At 43.3% G+C, this 26,714-nt stretch overlaps 1 protein-coding gene across 1 annotated transcript; it reads right to left on the bottom strand.

Moving 5' to 3' along the window:
- Nucleotides 1-13,903: 13,903 nt before the first annotated feature.
- LOC125508969 (sodium/hydrogen exchanger 6) lies at nucleotides 13,904-21,476 on the bottom strand. Its single transcript, XM_048673792.2, has 22 exons — nucleotides 21,131-21,476; nucleotides 20,165-20,216; nucleotides 19,972-20,031; nucleotides 19,786-19,810; nucleotides 19,634-19,719; nucleotides 19,443-19,554; nucleotides 18,523-18,585; nucleotides 18,409-18,428; nucleotides 18,233-18,330; nucleotides 17,694-17,722; nucleotides 17,260-17,291; nucleotides 17,118-17,165; nucleotides 16,985-17,045; nucleotides 16,796-16,893; nucleotides 16,631-16,706; nucleotides 16,527-16,546; nucleotides 15,939-16,036; nucleotides 15,735-15,844; nucleotides 15,241-15,318; nucleotides 14,807-14,907; nucleotides 14,640-14,722; nucleotides 13,904-14,458 (listed from the first exon to the last, which is right to left on the bottom strand). Exons 1-22 carry the CDS (start codon nucleotides 21,342-21,344, stop codon nucleotides 14,415-14,417), a joined length of 1,608 nt encoding a protein of 535 aa, XP_048529749.1. The 5' UTR covers nucleotides 21,345-21,476; the 3' UTR covers nucleotides 13,904-14,414.
- Nucleotides 21,477-26,714: the final 5,238 nt, after the last annotated feature.

The following is a 26,714-nucleotide window of genomic DNA, read 5'->3' as shown; positions in this document are numbered from 1 at the left end:
CCAACAGTCTCTCACTTGCACTAGAGTCAATCATCTAGTTACATTGTGATGAATCGAACACCCATGGAATTCTGGTGTTGATCATGTTTTGCTCTAGGGAGAGGTTTAGTCAACGGATCTGCTACATTCAGATCCGTATGTACTTTACAAATCTCTATGTCTCCATTTTGAACACTTTCACGAATGGAGTTGAAGCGACGCTTGATATGCCTGGTCTTCCTGTGAAACCTGGGCTCCTTGGCAAGGGCAATAGCTCCAGTGTTGTCACAGAAGAGAGTCATCGGTCCCGACGCATTGGGTATGACTCCTAGGTCGGTAATGAACTCCTTCACCCAGACTGCTTCGTGTGCTGCCTCCGAGGCTGCCATGTACTCTGCTTCACATGTAGATCCCGCCACAACGCTTTGCTTGCAACTGCACCAGCTTACTGCCCCACCATTCAAAATATACACGTATCCGGTTTGTGACTTAGAGTCATCCAGATCTGTGTCGAAGCTAGCATCGACGTAACCCTTTACGACAAGCTCTTCGTCACCTCCATAAACGAGAAACATTTCCTTAGTCCTTTTCAGGTACTTCAGGATATTTTTGACCGCTGTCCAGTGTTCCATGCCGGGATTACTTTGGTACCTTCCTACCAAACTCACGGCAAGGTTTACATCAGGTCTAGTACACAGCATAGCATACATGATAGACCCTATGGCCGAGGCATAGGGGACGACACTCATCTTTTCTCTATCTTCTGTCGTGGTCGGGCATTGAGCCAAGCTCAATCTCGTACCTTGCAATACAGGCAAGAACCCCTTCTTTGACTGATCCATTTTGAACTTCTTCAATATCTTGTCAAGGTACGTACTCTATGAAAGACCAATGAGGCGTCTCGATCTATCTCTATAGATCTTGATGCCTAATATATAAGCAGCTTCTCCAAGGTCCTTCATTGAAAAACACTTGTTCAAATAGGCCTTTATGCTTTCCAAGAATTCTATATCATTTCCCATCAACAGTATGTCATCCACATACAATATGAGAAATGCTACAGAGCTCCCACTCACTTTCTTGTAAATGCAGGCTTCTCCATAAGTCTGCATAAATCCAAACGCTTTGATCATATCATCAAAGCGAATGTTCCAACTCCGAGATGCTTGCACCAGCCCATAAATCGAGCGTTGGAGCTTGCACACCTTGTCAGCATTCTTAGGATCGACAAAACCTTCCGGTTGCATCATATACAATTCTTCCTTAAGGAAACCATTAAGGAATGCCGTTTTGACGTCCATTTGCCATATTTCATAATCATATAATGCGGCAATTGCTAACATGATTCGGACGGACTTCAGCTTTGCTACGGGTGAGAAAGTCTCATCGTAGTCAACCCCTTGAACTTGTCAATAACCCTTGGTGACAAGCCGTGCTTTATAGATGGTCACATTACCATCCGCGTCTGTCTTCTTCTTAAAGATCCATTTATTTTCTATGGATCGCCGATCAACAGGCAAGTCAGTCAAAGTCCATACTTCGTTTTCATACATGGATCCTATCTCAGATTTCATGGCTTCCAGCCATTTGTCGGAATCCGGGCCCGCCATCGCTTCTTCATAGTTCGAAGGTTCACCGTTGTCTAACAACATGATTTCCAAGACAGGGTTGCCGTACCACTCTGGTTCGGAACGTGTCCTTGTGGACCTTCGAAGTTCAGTAGGAGCTTGATCAGAAGTATCTTGATCATCATCATTAACTTCCTCTCTAATTGGTGCAGGCACCACGGGAACATTTTCCTGAGTTGCGCCACTTTCCGGTTCAAGAGGCAATACTTCATCAAGTTCTATTTTCCTCCCACTTACTTCTTTCGAGAGAAACTCCTTCTCTAGAAAGGATCCATTCTTGGCAACAAAGATCTTGCCTTCGGATCTGAGGTAGAAGGTATACCCAATAGTTTCTTTAGGGTATCCTATGAAGACGCATTTTTCCGACTTGGGTTCGAGCTTTTCAGGTTGAAGTTTCTTGACATAAGCATCGCATCCCCAAACTTTTAGAAACGACAGCTTAGGCTTCTTCCCAAACCATAATTCATACGATGTCGTCTCAACGGATTTCGACGGAGCCCTATTTAAAGTGAATGCGGCAGTCTCTAAAGCATAGCCCCAAAATGACAGCGGTAAATCGGTAAGAGACATCATAGATCGCACCATATCTAATAGAGTGCGATTACGATGTTCGGACACACCATTACGCTGAGGTGTTCCAGGCGGCGTGAGTTGTGAAACTATTTCACATTTTCTTAAGTGTGTACCAAATTCGTGACTCAAGTATTCTCCTCCACGATCTGATCGCAAAAACTTGATTTTTCTGTCACGTTGATTCTCAACCTCACTCTGAAATTCCTTGAACTTTTCAAAGGTTTCAGACTTGTGTTTCATTAAGTAGATATACCCATATCTACTCAAGTCATCAGTGAGGGTGAGAACATAACGATAGCCACCACGAGCCTCAACACTCATTAGACCGCACACATCAGTATGTATGATTTCCAGTAGGTTGGTTGCTCGCTCCATTGTTCCTGAGAACGGAGTCTTGGTCATCTTACCCATGAGGCATGGTTCGCACGTCTCAAATGATTCGTAATCAAGAGACTCTAAAAGTCCATCTGTATGGAGCTTCTTCATGCGTTTGACACCTATGTGACCAAGGCGGTAGTGCCACAAGTATGTGGGACTATCATTATCAACCTTACATCTTTTGGCATTCATACTATGAATATGTGTAGCATTACGCTTGAGATTCATTAAGAATAAACCATTCACCATAGGAGCATGACCATAAAACATATCTCTCATATAAATAGAACAACCATTATTCTCGGATTTAAATGAGTAGCCATCTCGTATTAAACGAGATCCTGATACAATGTTCATGCTCAAACTTGGCACTAAATAACAATTATTGAGGTTCAAAACTAATCCCGTAGGTAAATGTAGAGGTAGCGTGCCGACGGCGATCACATCGATCTTGGAACCATTCCCGACGCGCATTGTCACCTCGTCCTTCGCCAATCTCCGCTTATTCCGCAGCTCCTGCTTTGAGTTACAAATGTGAATAACTGCACCGGTATCAAATACCCAGGAGCTACTACGAGTATTGGTAAGGTACACATCAATTACATGTATATCACATATACCTTTCGTTTTGCCGGCCTTCTTGTCCGCTAAGTATTTGGGGCAGTTCCGCTTCCAGTGACCACTTCCCTTGCAATAAAAACACTCAGTCTCGGGCTTGGGTCCATTCTTTGGCTTCTTCCCGGCAGCTTGCTTACCGGACGCGGCAACTCCCTTGCCGTCCTTCTTGAAGTTCTTCTTACCCTTGCCTTTCTTGAACTTAGTGGTTTTATTCACCATCAACACTTGATGGTCCTTTTTGACTTCTACCTCTGCTGATTTCAGCATTGCAAATACTTCAGGAATGGTCTTTTCCATCCTCTACATATTGAAGTTCATCACAAAGCTCTTGTAGCTTGGTGGAAGCGACTGGAGGATTCTGTCAATGACCGCGTCATCCGGGAGATTAACTCCCAGCTGAGTCAAGCGGTTATGTAACCCAGACATAGTGAGTATGTGCTCACTGACAGAACTATTTTCCTCCATCTTACAGCTGAAGAACTTGTCGGAGACTTCATTTCTCTCGACCCGGGCATGAGCTTGGAAAACCATTTTCAGCTCTTCCAACATCTCATATGCTCCGTGTCGCTCAAAACGCTTTTGGAGCCCCGGTTCTAAGCTGTAAAGCATGCCGCACTGAACGAGGGAGTAATCATCAGCACGTGTCTGCCAAGCGTTCATAACGTCTTGGTTCTGTGGGACGGGTGCGTCACCTAGCGGTGCTTCTAGGACATAATCTTTCTTGGCAGCTATGAGGATGATCCTCAGGTTCTGGACCCAGTCCGTATAGTTGTTGCCATCGTCTTTCAGCTTGGTTTTCTCTAGGAACGCGTTGAAGTTGAGGACAACGTTGGCCATTTGATCTACAAGACATATTGTAAAGATTTTAGACTAAGTTCATGATAATTAAGTTCATCTAATCAAATTATATAATGAACTCCCACTTAGATAGACATCCCTCCAGTCATCTAAGTATAACATGATCCGAGTTAACTGGGCCATGTCCGTTCATCACATGAGACGGACTAGTCAACATCGGTGAACATCTTCATGTTGATCGTATCTTCTATACGACTCATGCTCGACCTTTCGGTCTTTTGTGTTTCGAGGCCATGTCTGTACATGCTAGGCTCGTCAAGTCAACCTAAGTGTATTGCGTGTGTAAATCTGTCTTACACCCGTTGTATGTGAACGTTGGAATCTATCACACCCGATCATCACGTGGTGCTTTGAAACAACGAACTGTCGCAACGGCGCATAGTTAGGGGGAACACTTTCTTGAAATTATTATGAGGGATCATCTTATTTACTACCGTCGTTCTAAGTAAATAAGATGCAAAAACATGATAAACATCACATGCAATCAAATAATAATAGTGACATGATATGGCCAATATCACATAGCTCCTTTGATCTCCATCTTGGGGCTCCATGATCATCTTGTCATCGGCATGACACCATGATCTCCATCATCGTGTCTCCATGAAGTTGCTCGCCAACTATTACTTCTACTACTATGGCTAACGCGTTTAGCAATAAAGTAAAGTAATTTACATGGCGTTTCTCAATGACACGCAGGTCATACAAAAAATAAAGACAACTCCTATGGCTCCTGCCAGTTGTCATACTCATCGACATGCAAGTCGTGATTCCTATTACAAGAACATGATCTCATACATCACATATATATCATTCATCATTCATCACAACTTTGGCCATATCACATCACAAATCACTTGCTGCAAAAACAAGTTAGACGTCCTCTAATTGTTGTTGCAAGTTTTACGTGGCTGCAAAAAGGTTCTAGCAAGAACGTTTTCTTACCTACGTAATAGCCACAACGTGATTTGTCAACTTCTATTTACCCTTCATAAGGACCCTTTTCATCGAATCCGCTCCAACTAAAGTGGGAGAGACAGACACCCGCTAGCCACCTTATGCAACTAGTGCATGTCAGTCGGTGGAACCGGTCTCACGTAAGCGTACGTGTAAGGTCGGTCCGGGCCGCTTCATCCCACAATACCGCTGAAGCAAGATAAGACTAGTAGCGGCAAGAAAGTTGACAACATCTACGCCCACAACAAATTGTGTTCTACTCGTGCAAGGAGAACTACGCATAGACCTAGCTCATGATGCCACTGTTGGGGAACGTTGTAGAAAACAAAAATTTTCCTACGGTTTCACCAAGATCCATCTATGAGTTCATCTAGCAACGAGTGATCGGATTGCATCTACATACCTTTGTAGATCACGCGCGGAAGCGTTCAAAAAACGGGGATGAGGAAGTCGTACTCGACGTGATCCAAATCACCGGAGATCCTAGCGCCGAATGGACGGCACCTCCGTGTTCAACACACGTACGGTCAGCGTGACGTCTCCTCCTTCTTGATCCAGCAAGGGGGAAGGAGAGGTTGAGTAAGATGGCTCCAGCAGCAGCACGACGGCGTGGTGGTGGTGGAGCAGCAGTACTCCGGCAGGGCTTCGCCAAGCTCGTGACGGAGGAGGAGATGTGTTGGGGAGGGGAGGGGCTGCGCCTTGGATGTGCTCTGCAGCCCTCCCCTCACCACTCTATTTATAGGGGAAGGGGGAAGGGGGCCGGCCCCCTCTAGATGAGATCTAGAGGGGGGCGACGGCCAAGGGGAGGGGGGCTTGCCCCCCAAGCAAGGGGGCGCCCCCCCTTAGGGTTTCCCCCAACCCTAGGCGCATGGGCCCTAGGGGGAGTGGCGCCCCAGCCCACTTTGGGCTGGATCCCTTCCTCATACAGCCCATAAGGCCCTCCGGGAAAGGTGGCCCCTCCCGGTGGACCCCCGGAACCCCTCCGGTGGCCCCGGTACAATACCGATATGCCCCCGAACCTTTCCGGTGACCGTATGACAACTTCCCATATATAATTCTTTACCTCCGGATTATTCCGGAACTCCTCGTGATGTCCAGGATCTCATACGGGACTCCGAACAACTTTCGGATTACTGCATACTCATATCTATACAACCCTAGCGTCACCGAACCTTAAGTGTGTAGACCCTACGGGTTCGGGAGACAAGCAGACATGACCGAGACGACTCTCTGGTCAATAACCAACAGCGGGATCTGGATACCCATGTTGGCTCCCACATGCTCCTCGATGATCTCATCGGATGAACCACGATGTCGAGGACCTAATCAATCCCGTACTCAATTCCCTTTGTCAATCGGTACGTTACTTGCCCGAGACTCGATCATCGGTATCCCAATACCTTGTTCAGTCTCGTTACCGGCAAGTCACTTTACTCGTACCGTAATGCATGATCCCATGATCAACCACTTGATCACATTGAGCTCATTATGATGATGCATTACCGAGTGGGCCCAGAGATACCTCTCCGTCATACGGAGTGACAAATCCCAGTCTCGATTCGTGCCAACCCAACAGACACTTTCGGAGATACCTGTAATGTACCTTTATAGTCACCCAGTTATGTTGTGACATTTGGCACACCCAAGGCACTCCTACGGTATCCGGGAGTTGCACAATCTCATGGTCTAAGGAAATGATACTTGACATCCAGAAAAGCTACAGCAAACGAACTACACGATCTTTGTGCTATGCTTAGGTTTGGGTCTTGTCCATCACATCATTCTCCTAATGATGTGATCCCGTTATCAATGACATCCCCATGTCCATAGCGAGGAAACCATGACTATCTGTTGATCAACGAGCTAGTCAACTAGAGACTCACTAGGGACACATTATGGTCTATGTATTCACACATGTATTACGATTTCCGGACAATACAATTATAGCATGAATAATAGACAATTATCATGAACAAGGAAATATAATAATCATTTTATTATTGCCTCTAGGGCATATTTCCAACAGTAGCATCGTCACTTTTATGACAAGGTATAAAATGTGCCATCTTAGAGAATCGATCGACAACAACAAATATACTATCCCTCCCCCGTCGTGTTCTAGGCAGTCCTAATACAAAGTCCATAGATATATCTTCCCAAGGAGTGCTAGGAACAGGAAGAGGCATATATAAACCATGTGGGTTCAATCGTGACTTAGCTTTGTGGCATGTCGTGCAGCGTGCAACATATCTCTCCACATCCCTTCTCATTTTTGGCCAGAAGAAATGACCAGCAAGGATGTCTTCTGTCTTCTTGACACCGAAATGTCCCATAAGTCCTCCGCCATGCGCCTCCTGTAACAATAGAAGACGAACAGAGCTATCTGGGATGCATAGCTTATTAGCACGAAAAACAAATCCGTCATTAACGACGAACTTGTTCCAAGTTCTACCCTCTCTGCAATTGAGCAATATATCTTTAAAATCGACATCATTAGCGTATTGCTCTTTTATAGTTTCAAGTCCAAAAATTTTGAAGTCAAGTTGTGATAACATGGTATAGCGTCTAGACAATGCATCGGCAATAACATTCTCCTTCCCTTTCTTGTGCTTAATAACATAAGGAAAAGATTCAATAAATTCAACCCATTTTGCATGTCTACGGTTCAGTTTGCTTTGACTTCTAATATGCTTGAGTGATTCATGATCAGAATGTATAACAAACTCCTTAGGCCATAAATAATGTTGCCATGTCTCCAAAGTCCGAACTAGTGCATAAAGTTCTTTATCATATGTTGAATAATTCAGACTAGGCCCACTGAGTTTTTCACTAAAGTATGCTACTGGTTTGCCTTCTTGCAATAGAAAACCACCTAAACCAATGCCGCTAGCATCACATTCTAATTCAAACATCTTATTGAAATCAGGTAATTGCAGCAAAGGGGCGTGTGTAAGCTTATCTTTAAGAATAGTGAAGGCTTCCTCTTGTGCGTCGCTCCAAACAAATGGCACATTTTTCTTTGTGAGTTCATTGAGCGGTGCTGCGATGGTGCTAAAATCCTTCACGAACCGCCGGTAGAATCCAGCAAGTCCGAGAAAACTACGTACCTGTGTGACCGAGTTAGGGGTCGACCAACTCTGGATCGCTTCAACCTTGGCTTTATCAACTTCAATTCCCTGCGCTGTCACAACATAGCCAAGAAAAGCGACACGATCCGTGCAAAAAGTGCACTTCTCGATATTACCAAATAAACGTGCATCACGCAGAGCAGAAAAAATAGCACGCAAATGGTCTAAGTGTTCCTCTAGTGACTTACTATAAATCAGAATATCATCGAAGTATACTACCACAAATTGTCCAATGAAAGGTCGCAAAACTTCATTCATTAGTCTCATGAAAGTACCAGGTGCATTAGTCAATCCAAAAGGCATAACTAATCACTCATATAAACCAAATTTAGTTTTGAAAGCAGTTTTCCATTCATCACCTAGTTTCATACAAATTTGATGGTAGCCACTACGCAAGTCAACTTTAGAAAACACAACTGAGCCACTGAGTCCATAAAGCATGTCATCTAATCTAGGAATAGGATGACGATATTGAATTGTAATATTATTGATGGCTCTACAATCAACACACATACGCGAAGTACCGTCTTTTTTAGGAACAAGTAAAATTGGTACAGCACATGGACTAAGTGATTCACGAATATAACCTTTGTCGAGTAGTTCTTGAACTTGTCGTTGAATCTCCTTAGTCTCCTCGGGATTAGTCCGGTACGGCGCACGGTTGGGTAATGAGGCGCCAGATATCAAGTCAATTTGATGTTCAATTCCTCTCATAGGTGGCAGCCCCAGTGGTACTTCCTTTGGAAAAACATCATGATACTCCTGCAAAAGGTTAGTCACAACAGGAGGCAAAGAAGGAGGCATATCCTCAAATGAAAACAAAACTTCTTTGCATATAAGAGCATAACATTCATCAGTTTGAGCATCTAACTCAAAATTTTCAGCACGTGTAGCTAAGAAAGAAGCACCTTTCAATTTAATTTCTTTAGATGTGCTAGGATCAGATTTGTGCATCTTATTAAATTGTTCTAACTCATCAAAAACTTTCTGATTTTCAGATTTAGTACGCTCAACATTTGTGTTTCTACTAGCCCTAGCAAGATCATCTTTTAATATTTGCTCAGGAGACATAGGGTGTAGAATGATTTTCTTTCCTTTATGTGTGAGAGTGTACTGATTAGTTCTACCATCATGTAAACATTGTTTATCATACTGCCATGGCCTTCCTAGTAACATAGAACAAGCTTGCATAGGCACAATATCACAATCAATAGTATCATGGTATGAACCTAAAGAAAAAGGAACTCTCACCATGCGTGTTACCTTTACTTTTCCACCATCATTAAACCATTGAATGTAGTAAGGTTGTGGATGTTGTCGGGAAGGTAGGGAGAGCTTCTCCACCATGTCAATGCTTGCTAAATTGTTACAAATCCCTCCATCAATGATTATGCGAACGGAACGCTCCTTGACGACTCCTTTGATGTGGAATAGGTTGTGACGTTGATCCTTCTTTGCTTTGACAATCTGAGCACTAAGTACACGATGTGATATAAGACTCATGTACTTATCGGCGTCGTCGGCGGTCACATGTTCTTCCTCTTGCTATGGTCTTGTGTCATCATCTTCATGTGCAGCAAGCAAGGCATATGTGTCTTCATCAAAATCACTAGCAGAGTCATACTCGCCGTCTTCACGAATGATCAATACACGCTTATTAGGACACTCCTTCATGACATGGCCAAATCCCTTAACAAGTGTGGCACTGGATATCCTTTGTTCTTTTGGAGGAAGTGGACGATGACGATGAACTTTTTGTTGGAATTTGTGTAGTACTTTTCAGTGGTGCCGAAGTGTGTGATGCTGAAGTTGATGAAGAAGGCCCCGGTCGAGAGGTTGCGGGTGCTGTTGTAGAGGTGCGAGTGGACGGGGCAGCAGGGGTGCGCGTCGCCCATGTGGAAGTACGACCTGAAGAAAAATTAGGACGCATTCTCGAACGACCCTGCACTTCATGTTCAGCATGTATAGCAAGATGGAATAAACGGGTCATTGAATGATAATCCTTATAAGCAAGTATGTCATAAATTTCTCGATTCAATCCACTCAAGAACCTAGCCATAGAGGCTTCCTCAGTCTCAACTAAACCACAACGTAACATGCCCATTTGCAATTCTTGATAATAGTCTTCAACAGATTTAGATCCTTGGTTCAAGCGTTGTAGTTTATTTAGCAAGTCACGTTCATAATATCCAGGAACAAAACGGTGACGCATTACTAATTTCAAAGCTTCCCAAGTGGCAGGAATATTATTAGGATGTTTACGACAATGTTCTCTCCACCAAACAGAAGCAAAATCACTAAACTCACTAGTTGCAGCCCTAACTCTTTTATCATCGGGAAAATCATGGCAAGCAAATTTTTGATCAACTAATAATTCCCAGTCAAGATAAACATCCGGATCATATTTCCCATCAAAAGGAGGCATGACAAATTTAATTTTACCCAAAGAATCGTCATGGCCACGTACCTGAGGACGCTGGTATCGTCCCATACCTTGTTGATTAGTGCGTAGGCGACGATGATCACGATCATTGTTATCATTAACTACATCAGGATCCTCAGAATCACCATCATAGTTGTCATCTTGGATGTCGCCGGCTATCGAGTTGGCGTTGCGAGGACGGGGCTGGTCGACGACATCGGTGTATGAAAGAGGGTGCCTCGGGTCCCCTGGGGGCATCCGACAAGCTCGTGGTAGACCTGTGTTGGTGGCTGGAAGACGCGGAGCGATAGTGGATGCGGCACCCAGACGGGCATCCTGGGCATCGAGACGTTTCATAATAGATGCAAGTGTTTGAGTGAACGTCTCATTGCTATCCTCGATCAACTTGAGACGCTTATCAAGTGCGCCCTCGAACGATGTGAACCGCTTAGTGTATGCATGCACATCCTCCTCAAGGCGTGCCACCGTGGCTTTCATGTTGTCTTCGTCACCTGCCATGGTTAGGATGAAACAAGAACAAAATCACAAGTATATTGCTCCTACAGTAACTACAGTGAGGCAGTGGAAAATGTCTCTCAACTCTCGAGCAATTACCAAACTCTTACCAGTTCTTACCGTGCTGCAGTGGTTGTCGGCCGTTGGCGAGGTCAAAAGTGATCAAAAAATTGATATAGCGATTACCAAGGGACCGAACAAGATACAATATAGGAAGTGGAGCTTGGTGAAGGTTTCCTCAACTCACAATATGTGGCACAATTAAGCAAAAAGTAATGCAAGCTGAATAATTGCTCAAACTCCTAACTAGTGCTGGCAGTCGACTAGTAAAAGATAAAACAATCTAAGCCTAGATACTGAATCAAGGGAGTGGAAACCGATAAAATATAATAGCTCTAAATAGCTAGATATAAGTGAGGTGTAAACGTAGCATATGGCGACCAAGAGCGACAAAAAAAAATGTCCAACAAGTATCACGTGTATAGCAGAGGAACAATTCTCAACGTCAAAAGAGATTGCACCAAAAGTGCTAGCCGGCCTGAATGTTGCAACCCTTTTTTTCTTTCTTTTTTGTCTTTTTTTTTCTTTTGCTTCACTTTTTTTTTCTTTTTCTTTTTCAAGCCGGTTACTAGCAGAAATTACGTACACCAAGATGAGGCTAAGAGAAATTAAATGCCAGTGTTGTAACTTGTGCTAATTGAGCTGCATGCAAAAGCTAACAACGACGCAAGGTGACAAATATTGGTACACTGGATGTATGGTGTATTGCGCGTGGAGGCAGACACAAGAGAGGAGTTGTTTGATGACCTGCGTGTGTGTGTATAGCGCGTAGATGGACAGACGCCCGCTGGCTGATGTCTGGGCGACTGCGCGAGATTAGACCGCTGTGTGTGTACACGCAGAAAACAGCGGACAACAAATGATTTTTTGTAAACAGACGCGACTTCGGATTGCACGCAAGGATAGGCAAAACTATAAACAATCCGATGCAAACTTGCTTTGATTTTTTTTAACGAAAGTTGTGGCGGAAAATATGGTGGACAAAAACAAGGTTAGATCTAGTAGACAAATTTTCTCTCAAACTAATCTAAACCAGCACGAATTCTAGGATGTATGCAACCAAAAATTCAACTACGCAAATACTAGATGCAAAAATTGCTAAAGGCTAAAAAGGTAGGTGTAATGGATGAACTAATCTATTTTTTTTGGGCTTTTTCGTGGGTTTATAGGACAGAAAAATAAACTAAACTACGAAAACTGTAAATCTCTCACCGATGAACCTGAAAACTGATACCACTTGATGTGACGGCGGCCCGATCTTTCGATGAGAGTGAGGATAAATATCGATTTGGTGGATTTTGACCTTGACGATCCGGCTATACCGTACCCGACGATACGCCTCGACAATCGCTAAACCAATCTCCGATGGTTATTGACCTTGCCGTAGGCACGATCAACCTAAACAACGAGGTTCGAGTTCCTGCAAGCAACCGAAGAATAGGCAAGAACAAAGATGAATTGCAACTGAAATTGCGGATGAAAAATTAAGCACATGAACTAGATCAAAATTTGGGGTTCCACTGTGGATCTGACAAGGCGGTAGTCCTACACGTCTCGTAGATGCGAATTGTAGCGAAAGCTAGACAATACAATAAAACCCGAGTCTAAACCTAGATGAACGCTAACTATTTATTAAGTCCGTACAGCCGCCGCCTAGGAGCTGCGCGTTGACGTGTCCAACACTGCTACGATTTGAAGGAAAAAATAATCATCATCAGGCCGGCCCACATGTAGATAGAATATTGTATGGTTTCCTTCCTTATTTGATGAGGTGGGCTTGTGTGTACGTGGCTTCCTCCTTCTCTCCTTTTGCATGTACGTAGCATGGAGCATAGATGGTTCGATTGGTTCTTGCATGCAATAGTGCTCCTGCTAGTGTAGTCAACGTGCAACATTTTTCATCTCCTGGCTTTATATTACTTTCTCTCGTCAGATCTTCAACACCTTCGTTTCTGAGTACAAGTAAATCGGAACATGAGCGTAATATCATATTCTCGTCAGCTAAATCATATGTATAAATGAGCGATAGTACCTGGCCATTTATTTGTCTCATACGGGCTCTAGTCATAGGTCCCGACGGAATTGATGAAGGAGTCGCGACGGGTTTAACGGCAGAAGAGATGTCCTCATCAAACTCTCACCCCCTCCTCTGTTAATAAAACGATGGAAGTTGGAGTCTCAAGTCTTATGACTATTCCCTTATGAACTCTCAGTCCTCCTAATCAAACAATAAATTTGAAGTTTCATACCCCTTCAATTCCCATTCCATAACTCTAATTACCCCAACCAAATACGTTGTATATACTATACCGTGAGGAGATGGAGTCACAAGGGTTGTTAAGAGAAGTGCAACGTTTTTGTGCTCGGGTTCCATGGAGCCTTTTTTTAACATTCAAATATCGCATTTCAAAGTTTTAAAAAAATCTGAAAAGAATTCAACATTTACATATGGATGGTTTTATATAGTGAACAGTGCATTACTGTTAACTGTTTTTAAAATCACCAAGTAGTTATTCTTGTGTACTTTGCGTGTAAATGCATTTGGCCATGAAAATTTACACAGATGCGGTATACATCCACATGATACTATGGATTTTCTTCAGAATTTTTGAAACACTGAAATGTTTTTTTTAATTAAAAACAGACAACGGCAAACATACATCAGGAACATACGGAGTCGAAAGCTCTAAGAACATGACGGCAGGAACATACGGAGTCGAAAGCTCTAAGAACATGACAGCGACACAGCAGATATCAGTTTGCACAACAACAGACAACCGCAAACATACATCAGGAACCACAGAGGTAAGACGGGCTTATCTTTCAATGCATTGTCACTTCATGACAGGCATTTCCGTGACAGCTTAATTATGCCCCTAACAGTTTTAGATTTCACTGGAATACATCACAGTAATGTTTAACCGTGGTATGTTCACTTCACAACAAGGGTTTTCCGAGCCAATGCAGTTGGCAATGATCAGCGATGAGCTGTTGGAAACAAATGATCTGGTGTAAGACAAGGGCTTGGGTCAACAAAGTTCGTCACAGAACTTTGCCTTTTCAACTGGAGCCCCACCATGTACCATTTGAGCCTTGTAAATATATACAGGAGGCATGCTGTCCTGATCAGGCTTATGATTTCTATCCTACAGTATGCTCTGCCATATATGTTACTCAACAACGGCAAAGGTGTATGTTTATATCGTTTGATGGTTCCAATCTGGATCCCACGTTCTACGATATCGTTAAGTCCATTGGCACTTGGCACCGTGTATAGCTAGTCATGCCCAAACTCTGCTATTGATCATAGAATCCTCGTCTCTGGTTTTGGGGTTGATCACCTGTCGGGAACCAAGCAGAGAGCAATCAGCAATTTCAGGGACACTCTGAGTGAATTATTCAGATGGAAAAACTAAAACTAATGACACAATATAGCACGCTTCAAACCAAGAATTCATTGTGTAGCAATAATCATGTATGTGGGCACTCTGGCCACTGAATGACGAAATATTTTGTACTTACCAAAATCATCAGCATCATCATCAGTCTGACTGGTGAAAAATGGAGTTAGATAGTTCTTGTCAAGGGCGGTGAACGATGTTGTGCTGTGTCATCATTTGAATGTAATCAGTTGTTTGCGGAGTAATGTTTTGTATGCAAATGGAAATGCATTATCTGACAACGAGCACCTTTTGTGGAACTCCTTGAGTTTCATTCTCAACCCTCCTCCAGACGATGTACCTTCCTCATAAGTTGGGGGAATGTAACCATTGTTATTATCCTCGTAAGTCTGAGAATGGTGGCACACAGAAATTAGTCCTAAATCCAAAATTATCCTAGGAAATATCAAAAGCAAGCAAACTGTGCCACACAGCATGATAATACAATATAAATAAGAACCTACAAATCATGATCAGCTACCCAGCTAGAGGGCAATTGTTTTACAGGCCCATAGCAAAATATGACCCTGAGTAGCTATTACCCCCAAAAATATGAATTCCAGTGGATCCCAGCATTACATTAATATCATAACAATTAGCATATTTCAGAAAAAATGCGAGTTATTTTTAGAAACATAGAAAATAGATGAGTAGTTAGAACAGAAAACCAAATCAATGCTTACTTCTATTGATGTATTTTCATCACCAATCACATCCAAAGCTTCTAACATGGTGCCTGTCGACCCTCCAATAAGAAGAACCTGCATGATTTCAAGTAATTCATGAGAGTTGTGCAACTCACTTTAAGAGTATCTGATGGTAATATGGAATTACGTGCCAACTATTCCAAAATATAGCACAGGAATGCCATGTATGCAACACTTACAAAGAACTTTTACTGCACAGAAAGGATGCACCAACTTGATTATGTGCTCCTTAGATTTACCAAATTATTTCGGCAAAATTGTTTGGTCTATGAAACTACATTTGTAATACACATCAGAGCAAAATAAAAGCTTAATTAATATAGAAGTGGACCAACTAGCAAAAATTATAAGCAGGGCATCATGCCATCCGTAGAAATGCAATACACATATAAAAATGCCATTCCAATTGGTAGCTTCATCATTTCATGACTAGTGCCCAAAATTAAGGAATGTGAAAAATGTGCAAATACCGTCAAAACGACAATGGCTGTGGTAGCTGTTAATATCGTCTTTCCATGTCCTTCAGGAAGTTCATGCACAGATTGGAGAGCAAGCGCAAAAGCCATGGCTCCTCTAAGCCCTATTTGTCCAAAATCCAAATAATGAAAATTGGCCTTATAGAAGCCTTTATCATATATGTCTAAAGTTGCCAACTACAGTATAATGAAACTCACCACTAAAACAAAGAGCTTTCTGGTGATTTAGAGGTATACGCCGATGTTCTGGACGTGATATATTAACCAAGTAGGCACAAGAAAAGACATTTGCTGCCCTACAAAGAAACAAAATTGCAGGAAAGAGTGTCAGAGAGCGTGCTTGTTTCACCACTGAGCTTCCCTGGATATGACAAATTTGGTAGTTGGGATAAGTCACGCATTATTTTCTACATGTTCTACATCATTGCAGACTCAGTTTGACTTCAATTCAAATATGTGACTAACAACAAGGTGACAAGGCATGAGTATTTTATACACATCAAAATATGACCATTGCTAAATGCTCAAACAGTGCAGGACACAGTTGTGAGATCTAAACAAAATGTGCTTTCTACTTTGTAGTGTCTAGTAACTTAGTAAGTACTGTATATTACCTCCGTCCCGAATTACTTGTCTTGGATTTGTCCAGATACGGATGTATCTAGACACGTTTTAGTGTTAGATACATCCGTATCTTGTCTAGATACATCTGTATCTTGACAAATCTAAGACAAGTAATTTGGGACGGAGGGAGTATGTGAAACAAGGGCATAGCCATAGGAGTACCTTGCAACAATTATAAATATCTATCGTTAAGTCAAGGAACCAAACTTCAAGCAAAGAATTCAATAGATCCAACTGGTGATATTTGAAAGTAAAACAAAGGATACAATCGAGAAGATGATGAACCCAACGTGTGACCAACTATGTTCTTCCATGGCAATATCAAAGCCCATATAAATGAAGCTGAAAAGAAAAAAAAAACAGTCAATTAGGACGAAAGAGCGCGGTTATATTCCAATTACTCAATTATTAGGAGTGCTCCCGGGGCTTACACAAATGTTTCAGCCAAAGATGACAGCAAGTGAAAAAAGGCGGAAACAAAGCGCTGCGAGTTATCTGACAGATTAGAGTACGTATAGTGCTTCATAACCTGAGAAGAAATAGCAAATATGATGTCAGGAGACATAGCCACAGTAGAAACATAACTAGATATCACATAATAAATTTCATAATGTTCCTACCATCCCTGTGAATAGTATAGAAACAATTCCTGACAAGCCAAGTCCTTCTGCTAACATATACCTAAAAATTAAAGTGAAACAGTTCAATGAAAAAGTACCCAAAATGGAAAAGTGAAATTTCAAATGTCCTTACGAGAAGTATGGGAAGAGAACAAAAAGGCAGCACTCCAAGTTCTGAAGACTGAAATAGTAAACATAACGCAACTTTAGAACTGGCAAAATATGTCAATTTGTTTAAAGTGAAGACTGAAAATAGGTAACATGATATGACTTACTTGTCAATATCCAATCCCGCATATTTAAATAGGTACCAAGTGGTCAAGGCATCACAATATCAACACAGTATAATAAGTGGTGGGGATGGAATAATGCCTAAGTAACCCAAATTTACATAGCGTACTCCACCCACCACTCCCCAGCACACACACACTCAAAAGCACCAAACAAGAATGACGATGCATGTTACACTAGGGGAAAAAGGGTATGTGATGCGAACAACAGGAAACGAGATAATATTATGTAGATTGTACCAACTTTTCTTGGTTGCAGCTATCTAAGAACAACACTTGTCTAGTAACAGTTGTCTAGGACTAGAAGCAACGGTACTGTGAAGTTCAATAGAATAGAACATACGGAATATGAATTATAGACATCATATGAAGCAAACTTGCAACTAGAGTTTTGTATGCAACACAAGGGGGAAGGATATAAGAGCAGAGATAAATCCAACTCCGACACCTGCAAATCATAGAAATGCTATGTGAGAAATTTCTTCATAATCAAAATATCTTAAAATGAAAAGTTGTGCATGTCACAATAAAATGCAATTTGATTTAAAACCCACTTAGAATGCAGTAATGTATGTTGGATGGAAGAGAATTCTCATGTGTAGATGAGACGGATGCTAATGGTTTAAGCTAGTAAATCTAACGGTTATAACTATTTGATGATGTGGAAGCAATGTTTTTAAAACCCACTTAGATGCACTAATGCATGTTGCATGGTAGAGGATTCTCATACGTGCATCGGACAGTTGCTAGTGGATTAAGCTAGTAAATCTAACGGCTACAACGATTTTGATGATGTGGAAGCACGCATGTTGAGATAATTAGAAGTAGTGGGGACCGCTCTCTTTGGTATATATAGGATGTTCTAGCTATTAAGTGCCCAACATGTGTAACTAAGTGTGTATGGTCATGGCAGTCCTACATCCAATTGAAAAGTGTTATCTTCGGCACTGGTGCTAACCTGATGACATTGAACCAACAAAGATCTCAAGGAACTGTAGAATCATCATAAAAATGTTCTCGCCTCCTGCTGCATTACTCCTGACTGATGACATTGTTCTGAAGAAAATAACAGACATAAGCAAGAAGTGCACATTTTGGACGAATTATGTAACAGGCTCATTGATAGAAGTAAACCTGTAAAGAGAAATTGCCATCTGCACTCTCCAAATAGGAAGACATACAAGTTAGTCATTGGCACGAGGAAGTACTGACTATACTTGCATGCACTGGAAACAAGTAAAAACAGACCGCATCGTTTAAAACAGATTCGCCGAACACCAGAGCATACAAGTTCACATCGCTTCCCAGTTCCTGCACAGAAATGATATCACAAGTTTCATGTCATTAGTTCAGGGGCTCAGCATACTCAGGGTCACACATTTGCATTACCTCTTCAATAAATGTGGCATTAAATACTGACCTACAATGTAACAACTGGACCTTTTTTTAATGAAAGGCCATGGGCCTAAACAGCACATGTAACCGAAATAAATAATCTGCTTAACGTGGCAGCACCTAAGACAAATAATATGTCCTTACAGAACAGTTTATATTTTCCAGCTGAGATTTGCAGTCTTCTGGCTGTTCGCAATCATTGAGCACTGCAACTCGGGTTGGCCTGAGTTGCAAATTTGCAAGCTTATAAACAACCATTCAGCTAAGCAGCAAGACATTCTACATATTACCGAGTGCATATGATGTGGCTTATAGGTAGTTCAATAGCTAAGCCCACAGTAATTAAAAAGCAACGCTGACATTAATATTTATGCTACGACGCTTCATCTTGCAGGCGAGACCGCGAGAGGAAATATGGACTTTCAGACTAGCCCAATGGAACATACTTACTAAGTATTACCTACATTAGAAGCATGATGCTTCACTTTTCAGGCATGAGGGAATCCCTTTTCTAGCGGAAAACTAGGAAATAAGATCCTTGGCATTTCTTCAAACAACAGGGACAAGTGACTTATTTCTGATATAGTGATATGTTCCTGACTAAGATTTGCATTCAACATCAGTTAAATCACTACAACATTCCGAAGTCCTTGGGAACAAAGGCGCAAAGGCCGACAACAACATTAAATCGCTACAGAGTAAAACTGACACAGAACAAATATAGCTAACTATACAGGTCTAAGAATGAGATGGAGAAAAGAAATGGCAGGCACCTGGAATATTGATAATACCGTGACAGGATCAGTCGCGGATATAAGAGCGCCAAACATAAGACATTCAACCAGTGGAAGTTTATACATTAGAAATGTGAGTCCACCAAGATAGCTGCAGTGAAAACAGATATAGGCTTAGAAGATGAAAGAGATTTTAATAGAAGTAGACAAATGAAGTTTGTTATGCTTACACAAGCATCCCTGTTACGATGGAAGCGATGAATGTCCCAAGAATGGCAAAAGTTACAATAGCCCCAAAGTTGGCAAAGAATGGTTTCTGTAAAGAGACGTCTTAGGACAAGTAGCTTAGATAAAGAAAGTATTATTAATGTACAGTACTTACTGGGGATAAGCTGAATCCTGATTGGGTTCACTTAAGTCAAGGAATACAAGTTTCAATTTGGAAAAGAGAAATATTCCAGTTAGGAGGGTTAGAGAAGTATTTGGGGAAGTTGCAAGTTAGGAAGCCTATTTTGCACACCAAGGTACTAACAATATTAAAAGAGAGAAAACTGAAGAAAAAGGATATAATATTATAGGAGGTAATAAGAACAAGAAGAAGAATTCTTCATGGAAGTTGAACCATGTCCTGCAAATCAGAGGGAACAAGGCATGATCAGGTGGAACATGCGAACATTGTGTGTAAGATCTAGACTACAGTAAACACAACACAAATGATGCAGAAGTCCAAGTAAGAACAAGATTACACAATCAACACAAACCTAGTGTTGGTCTCTGTGTTTGAAATATTAGCAAGCCCACCAACAACTAGTCCTGTAATACAGTCATGAAAGTTCCGTAAGTCAAAAAATGCCCCCAATATAACAAATGAAATGAAATGAAAACAGGAACTGCGAAACTGGTGTATAATATACAATAGAGCAATCGGAGATCTCAATTTATTTTCTTGTTCAAATATCAGTTTGCTCATTTGATGGAAGACTTCCTGGAAGCACATATTTATTCAATGCTTCTCCTTGATCAAATGAGGAGCTACTGTTGGACTGCATCAAAATGATGGCACATTTTGAACAATTATCTTATCTTAAACTGGGTCACTCTGAAACAGAGAACATCAAACTAGTTGCTATTTTTTAATGATATACTTCCTCCGTTCCTAAATCTAAGTCTTTTTAGAGATTTCAAAAAGACTACCACATACGAATGTATATAGACATATTTTAGAATGCAGATTCATTCATTTTGCTCCGTATGTAGTCACTTGTTGAAATCTCTAGAAAGACCTATATTTCGAAATGGAGGGAGTATATCAAAGAACTCGAAACTGGAATTTACAGTTATATTCAAGTCGGGTGAGAGCCCTCGAATGAATTTTCACCGACAAACGTTTTTCGCATTCCCAGTGGCATGACATCCTATGAATGGATTTAAAACCCAAGTATAGTCAATCTGATAACAAGACAACAGACCCTGCCACTAGCCTAGTTTAAAGTTAGCAGAAATACTAATTATCCCGTTCTTCTGTGCGGTTTGTGCCAGCTTAAGGCCAAACAAGGACGAAACGGGGTTGAGCAACTAACATGATCAGAACTAAGACAGAAGTTTCCAGAATCTACGAAATGATCAGAGGTGCGAGCAGCCGGCGACCAGGGTTAGGGTTCAGACGCAAGGGTCAGGCAGTCGCCTCGGCCGCGGATGCGTGCGTGCGTGATGTGACGTAAACATACCGATGAGGAGCGAAGCGCTGGCCTCGGGGAGGTAGTAGAAGCGGTGGCGGCGGAGGACGTGGCCGAGCACGAAGGAGAGCACGAGCATGGAGATCTGCAGCAGGATCCCCACCCCCGCCACCTGCTGCTCCTTGCCGGGCGGGGCGGGAGGGGGCGGGGCCAGCAGCCCGCCCCCCGGCGGCGCCGCCAGGGCCATGCTCAGCTCCAGCGACATGCCCGCCGGCGAGAAACGCTGGGGACGGCGGCCGGCGACGCGGGGATCAGTCAATCGGGGCCTTCTGGAAGACTGCCGGGCTACGACTGGGAGGAAGCTTGGAAAGTGCGGCTTGTTGGTGGGGCCGCCACTTTCTAGCACAGCGAGCGTGTTTCGTTCACTTCCTGGAGTTGCCTGGGCATTCCATACAAAAAAAAAAAGGTGTATGGGCATTGTTTTGTTCGTGCCTGCCTGAGGCGATGCCACAAATTTCTATCGTCACTGTGGATTGGTGTGTTCGAGATTTTTTATAACATTTGAATTTTAAAGTTCCAACTTCAACTTTTTTAGAACATCTACAACCGGAATTGCCTAATCCAGAGCCCTGTACGCCAGCGGACAGCGTCGGGCAGGTCTTAATTTGGCCCTTTCCACAACCGCACTACTCAAATCTTGATACCCAAATTCATAAAAATCCATACACAACGATCATACAATGCAAATTCATCATATATTCAACGATACAAAGATAATGGAGGTGTTTGTTTCACTGGACAGTAACGCAAACGGTAAGGGTATCAGGTCGTAGTGGGATCGAAGTTGTAACGATCCATGTGAGGGGTTGTTTGTGCCAGAGTAGTAACGTTATCAATTTACTTCACAGTGTTTGTTTTGGCACTATAACGTGAATATATCAGAAGTGTGTTGTATAATTCCACGTACAGATCTTGGGAGGGGTGATGACGGATGAGTACGACGACGTGAACAAAAGAATGGCCGGTGGTGACCGGCGGCGGCTGCCGCTCCTCGCTCTGGTTTTTGCAAGGAACGAGGTCGGATGATGGGCTATCCATACTCCTCATCGGTAGATCTTGGGCCGGGGAGAAAATAAGGGGCGGAGGTGGAGGCGACTTTGGGAAGACGGGGAATGGTGGGAGGCGGAAGTGGAGATGAACCTCGGGGCAGGGGGGTTTCTGGTGAGAAGATTGGGGTTCGCCGGAGGAGGAGATCACGCGGGGTCGCTGGTGGTGATGGAGGAGAACAAAGGCGGGGGGAGGGCTTCGATCAGGGGCTTGCTCGGCTGGTAACGCGATGCATTAACGGAGAGGTTCGGGCATAATCAATCAAAGACTACGATTAGATCTGTTTACGTGATATGGGATTATGGAGCGATTTAAACAAACACTAGATAATGCGATCCGTTACCCGGCGTTAACGGAGGACGTTACAAAACCACGAAACAAAATCCAATGTAGCACGACAAGCATATGACGCTATCTTCTCTGTTGCCTCATGCTCGTGCTGCCTCCGGCGGCGCTCCTTCCGGGCAAGGTTTTCCGTTTTGCAAGGATCCAAAGCCAAATCGAGGCTATCCTATGACTCGTGATCATAGGAAAAAAGATGCATAGTTTAAGTGTGACGTCCTTATTCTCTCTTTTAGCGATGTGGGGGTGACCATCCACCTTTGACTGCCAACTTTTGGACTAACAAACCTTACAGGCACTTTATAACACATGGTTAGTGCTTAATCCATATGTCGTTACACCAAAACCCACTTAGGACAACAAATGTTATTTCACTTACTATAAACCCTTAATTCATATGACATGAATATAGCAAAAGATATCGGTAATGTTAAAAAGCCGACTTCAAATTTTCAAGCGCGAAAATCAAACGTTTTTATGACAATTTATGTCGATGCGAGGATGACAAATTTAGTTTGCAAGCACGAACTGAGGCGGATTTTGTTACGCTTGTCTACTAGACCTGTCATCATCGACAAACATAAATTGCCATAAAAAATTTGATTTGCCATTGTCAAAAATCAGGCATCAAAATTGTAGTTGTGTCCAAAAATATAGATACATTTAGGATATATCAACATCCACACGTTTAATCCACACTCCTACTCAAGCATATATGGTTGGATGATTAGAGTGACAGTGGTATCCCCAGCCCATTAGGGTTTAAATCCCGGTGCTCGCATTATTCCTGGATTTATTTCAGGACTTTCGCGATGCGCTTTTAGTGGGAGGAGACGATGCTCATAGGGTAAGGTGTGCGTGTGTGCGTTCATAGGGTTGAGTATATGTGCGTATGTGTGAGCGCTTGCGTCAGTACTGTGTTCAAAAAATATAAACATAATTAATTGATGTAATTTTCTATGTGAAGATGTGCAAATAGAATAAGTGATACAAGGCAATTATATGTATATTTAAAAATTACGAAACCTTTTCAAAGCAGATAGACAAAATAATTTCTTTTGTACACTGTTCCGTAGAGACAACATCATTACCGCATGTAAAGCATCTAGTACGTACACCCAGCCTTATACGCAGGGGCGGTTGGCAAACACGCGGGAGAGACTGTCCCGCACAAAACTTTTTCCCCCGAAACCTAAGGGCTCCTCTGCGTGGAAACTGATCGACGGCCGCTGATCCCATCGGCGGGCTGCCACAAGCCCGATGACACGGACGATGGCAACATCCTCCCCGTCTGCCGGTGCGCAAGGGAACCCGGGCACCAACAACCCTAGATCAGCTAGGTCAGAACTCGAGGAAGCCTTGGGGAAGTTGTACATCTCCGAGGAAGAAGCAACTCCGCTTGTGATTGATGATCACGTTGACGGATGTCCAGTGAAGTGGCTCCTGGTTGGCAAGATCCTACACCGCAACCAATACCATATCCAGACCATTGGCAATGCTCTTCGACCGGCTTGGGATAATCTGAGGGGATTGAAATTTCGCTCGATGGGGACAAACATGTTCGTTGCAGAGTTTGAGACCCAGAGAGACCGAGATAGGATTTGGGTCGGATCGTCGTGGTACCTGAATAAACACGCGGTGATCTTGGCCAAGTTTGACGACTGCATGCGCCCAGATGAAGTCAAGTTTGACAAGCTCCATGTGTGGGCTAGGGTTTTAAATCTGCCCTACAATTTGAGGGATGATGCATGATCTTTACCGATCGCGCGGATGATTGATAAGGGAGCTGAAAGTGCAAAGTTTGATCATAATGGAGGTTATCTTCGTACCAGAGTTACCATCAAGGTTGACAAGCCTCTTCGAAGATGGATCCTTATTGATTCAGCAAGGAAGACGGTGGATTCCTATGATATCCAGTATGAGCAGATTCTTACTTCTGCTTCTCATGTGGACGCCTTGGCCACTCTGATTTGTGCTGCCAGAACCCAGGTACGACGGATGAGAAGGGTGAAATGCCTTTTGGCCCGATGTTGAGAGCCCCTGAGGAACACAAAATACCAGCAGCTAGTGAGAACTCGTCCAAGGAATAAAACCCGGACCCTAGCAAACAGGGAACAAGGAATTCGAGCACCAAGACCAAACCTGATGGTGAGGACGAGGTAGTCTCGCATGTGAAAAACAAGGAGAGGACACACAATAAGAGAAAGGATGCCCCTACAGCGGTATACAAGCCCAAGCAATTACTGCTTACGGCTACTATGAGCACTGATGCTCAAGAGGACTCGGCTACAAACACATCTGGCCAGGAAGATGGCGACGAGTTCGTTAAAGAGCCCAAGAAGAAGAAGCCTACACCAAAAAACTCGGCAGAGATCGGCGATCGGTCCTGCCCGACCCAGTGAGTTGTATTAGTTGGAACTGCTGGGGGCTTGGGAACCCCGAGGCAGTTTGAGAGCTTCACAGCATCGTGAAGCTGGAAGGCCCCACTCTCCTGTTTGTCATGGAAACAAAAATAAAAGGGAAGAGAGTTGAAGCTTTGCAGAATCAGCTAGGTTTTGGTGGATGTTTTGCTGTCGATAGCATTGGCCTAAGTGGTGGCTTGGGCCTTTTTTTGTTGGGGAACGTAGTAATTTCAAAAAAAAATTCCTACGCACACGCAAGATCATGGTGATGCATAGCAACGAGAGGGGAGAGTGTGATCTACGTACCCTTGTAGACCGACAGCGGAAGCGTTAGCACAACGCGGTTGATGTAGTCGTACGTCTTCACGGCCCGACCGATCAAGCACCGAAACTACGGCACCTCCGAGTTTTAGCACACGTTCAGCTCGATGACGATCCCCGGACTCCGATCCAACAAAGTGTCGGGGAAGAGTTCCGTCAGCATGACGGCGTGGTGACGATCTTGATGTTCTACCGTCGCAGGGCTTCGCCTAAGCACCGCTACAATATTATCGAGGGTTATGGTGGAAGGGGGCACCGCACACGGCTAAGAATATGATCACGTGGATCAACTTGTGTCTATGGGGTGCCCCCTGCCTCCGTATATAAAGGATCAAGGGGGGGGGTGCGGCCGGCCAGGAGAAGGGCGCGCCAGGAGGAGTCCTACTCCCACCGGGAGTAGGATTCCCCCTTTTCCTAGTTGGAATAGGATTCGTGAAGTGGGAAAGAGGAGAGAGAGAAGGAAGGGGGGCGCCGCCCCCCTCTCCTTGTCCTATTCGGACTAGGGGGGGAGGGGCGCGCGGCCCAGCCCTGGCCACCTCTCCTCTCTTCCACTAAGGCCCACTAAGGCCCATATACCTCCCGGGGGGTTCCGGTAACCTCCCGGTACTCCGGTAAAATCCCGATTTCACCCGGAACACTTCCGATATCCAAATATAGGCTTCCAATATATCAATCTTTATGTCTCGACCATTTCGAGACTCCTCGTCATGTATGTGATCACATCTGGGACTCCGAACAAACTTCGGTACATCAAAATGCATAAACTCATAATATAATTATCATCAAAACCTTAAGCGTGCGGACCCTACGGGTTCGAGAACAATGTAGACATGACCGAGACACGTCTCCGGTCAATAACCAATAGCGGAACCTGGATGCTCATATTGGCTCCCACATATTCTACGAAGATCTTTATCGGTCAGACCGCATAACAACATACGCTGTTCCCTTTGTCATCGGTATGTTACTTGCCCGAGATTCGATCGTCGGTATCTCAATACCTAGTTCAATCTCGTTACCGGCAAGTCTCTTTACTCGTTTCGTAATACATCATCTTGCAACTAACTCATTAGTTATAATGCTTGCAAGGCTTATGTGATGTGTATTACCGAGAGGGCCCAGAGATACCTCTCCGACAATCAGAGTGACAAATCCTAATCTCGAAATACGCCAACCCAACATGTACCTTTGGAGACACCTGTAGAGCACCTTTATAATCACCCATTTACGTTGTGACGTTTGGTAGCACACAAAGTGTTCCTCCGGTAAACGGGAGTTGCATAATCTCATAGTCATAGGAACATGTATAAGTCATGAAGAAAGCAATAGCAACATACTAAACGATCGGGTGCTAAGCTAATGGAATGGGTCATGTCAATCAGATCATTCACCTAATGATGTGATCCCGTTAATCAAATAACAACTCTTTGTCCATGGTTAGGAAACATAACCATCTTTGATTA

This window comes from Triticum urartu, chromosome 5A, assembly GCF_056163025.1.
Source record: "Triticum urartu cultivar PI428250 chromosome 5A, HENAU_Tu73, whole genome shotgun sequence".
NCBI lineage: Eukaryota > Viridiplantae > Streptophyta > Magnoliopsida > Poales > Poaceae > Triticum > Triticum urartu.
This window is presented reverse-complemented; position numbering and strand designations above follow the sequence as displayed.